We start from the raw sequence: 1629 nt of genomic DNA, 5'->3' as shown, positions 1-1629 counted from the left end.
GTAACTGAAAAGCCATCAACAAAGCAGGCTTGCTCTCTCTCTCCCCCCAGGAAATATCAAGAGAAGATCCGGCTGTGACTGGGAACACCCCCCGGGCCTACAGACCGCCACAGCCAGCAACCAGGGGACGAGAACCAACCCCCTTTCCTGCCTTCAGGAGTCTCGAGCAAAGCAAGCCCACCATCGTGCATGTCACCCAGCGAGGACTTCAAAACTACAACTTCGGCTGAGGAATACTGGACTCACAGACTGTATTTAAATTCCATTATTCCAGACTTTAATCCATCCACCAAATCTGTTTCCCTCTGTAATCTATTTGTGCATGTGTGACTCTTGTGTGAAGGTGTGCGTGAATGCATAGCATATTTTTAGTAATTTAAACTGGGTTAGTGTTAAGTGTAATAAACTTTCCTCTTTCTTGTTTAAACTCAAGAAAATGTGTCTGATTGGTTCTTTTGCAGTCACGTTACAGGAACAGCAGCAAACTCTCACTGAGGTGGTAATTTCAACCACTGTGTTTAAAAAAAAAGGATAAACCCTGTTGCAGTCAAACCAGAGAAGGGGTGAAAGGGGAGCCTGAGACCCCTCCTCACCTGGCCGTAACAAAGCGAAAACTGAAGTCAATGGATAAAGTCCTGGAACAAGTGAAAAGGTTCCCTTACCTCGGGCAGATTATCACAGACGATGGGAAATATGATTGTGAGATCCGAAGGAGAATTGAGATAGCCAAGACCAGCCTTGTCAGAATGAAGGACGTGTTAACGTCAAAGAAACTGAACCTGAATCTTAGGAAAAGAATGCTGAGGTGCTACATTTTGTCATCGATGTTAAATGCCTCGGAGACACGGACAACAAATAAAGAGACTGTTGATAAGCAGAATGCATTCGAGATGTGGACGTGTAGGAGAACGTGCCACAAATCCTACACAGACAGAAAGACTAATGAGGAAGGGCTGGAAATGGCTGGAGAAAAAGAGGAAATTAGTGCATAACATCAGAGAGAGAAAGATATAATATTTCAGTCACATTATTAGAGCAGAAGGTAGACAGAGAAGGAAAGATCAAAGGAAAACATAGGAGAGGGAAACAGAGAAGAAAACAGGTGACGGATATAACAGACTGGATGCAGAATGTGTGAGGACGGCACAGGACAGACAGAGGTGGAGATTCATGACAGTCAACCTGCTGGGAAGACGACAACACCAATGAATGAATGAAACCAGTTTGGATTACTTCTGAAAAGTCAAGATTTTGAGGACAAGGTACCAGAACGAAGTGGTCAGCAATGATTTTATAATTAGGGAGCTGCGTCCGGTCACAATGAAGATGCAAGGGATCCCCGTGCTCCTTATTAAAGCTCATCAGAAACCGCAGAGAGTTCTTTTACAGTTTGGAAACCCAGACTAATGAACAACCTCAAAGTCCTCACAAATTAATGAAACAGCAACCAACATGGAGCACGGAATTATTTCTGAAGAAAACCGATCCAGCCACAGTCACACTCGGGCAAGAACCTCAATGAAGATTAAAAATTAATTAAGTTGTAAAACACACAGTGTAAAAACGGCTTCTGATAGAACGCAGCCTAGTAATGCCCGCTTTTTATAAAGAAATGCCCCCCTCATCATA

The 1629-nt window shown here is 43.5% G+C and overlaps 1 protein-coding gene across 1 annotated transcript in view; it reads right to left on the bottom strand.

Annotated features, from left to right (window-relative positions):
* Positions 1-1177: 1177 nt before the first annotated feature.
* The window catches only part of amdhd2 (amidohydrolase domain containing 2), a 17568-nt gene continuing 17116 nt past the window's right edge, over positions 1178-1629 (bottom strand). Inside the window, exon 9 of the mRNA XM_068025860.1 lies at positions 1178-1182. Coding sequence (XP_067881961.1) covers positions 1178-1182 — 5 coding nt within the window. The remainder of the gene's footprint in view (positions 1183-1629) is intronic.

Source organism: Heterodontus francisci, unplaced genomic scaffold (genome assembly GCF_036365525.1).
Source record: "Heterodontus francisci isolate sHetFra1 unplaced genomic scaffold, sHetFra1.hap1 HAP1_SCAFFOLD_837, whole genome shotgun sequence".
NCBI lineage: Eukaryota > Metazoa > Chordata > Chondrichthyes > Heterodontiformes > Heterodontidae > Heterodontus > Heterodontus francisci.
This window is presented reverse-complemented; position numbering and strand designations above follow the sequence as displayed.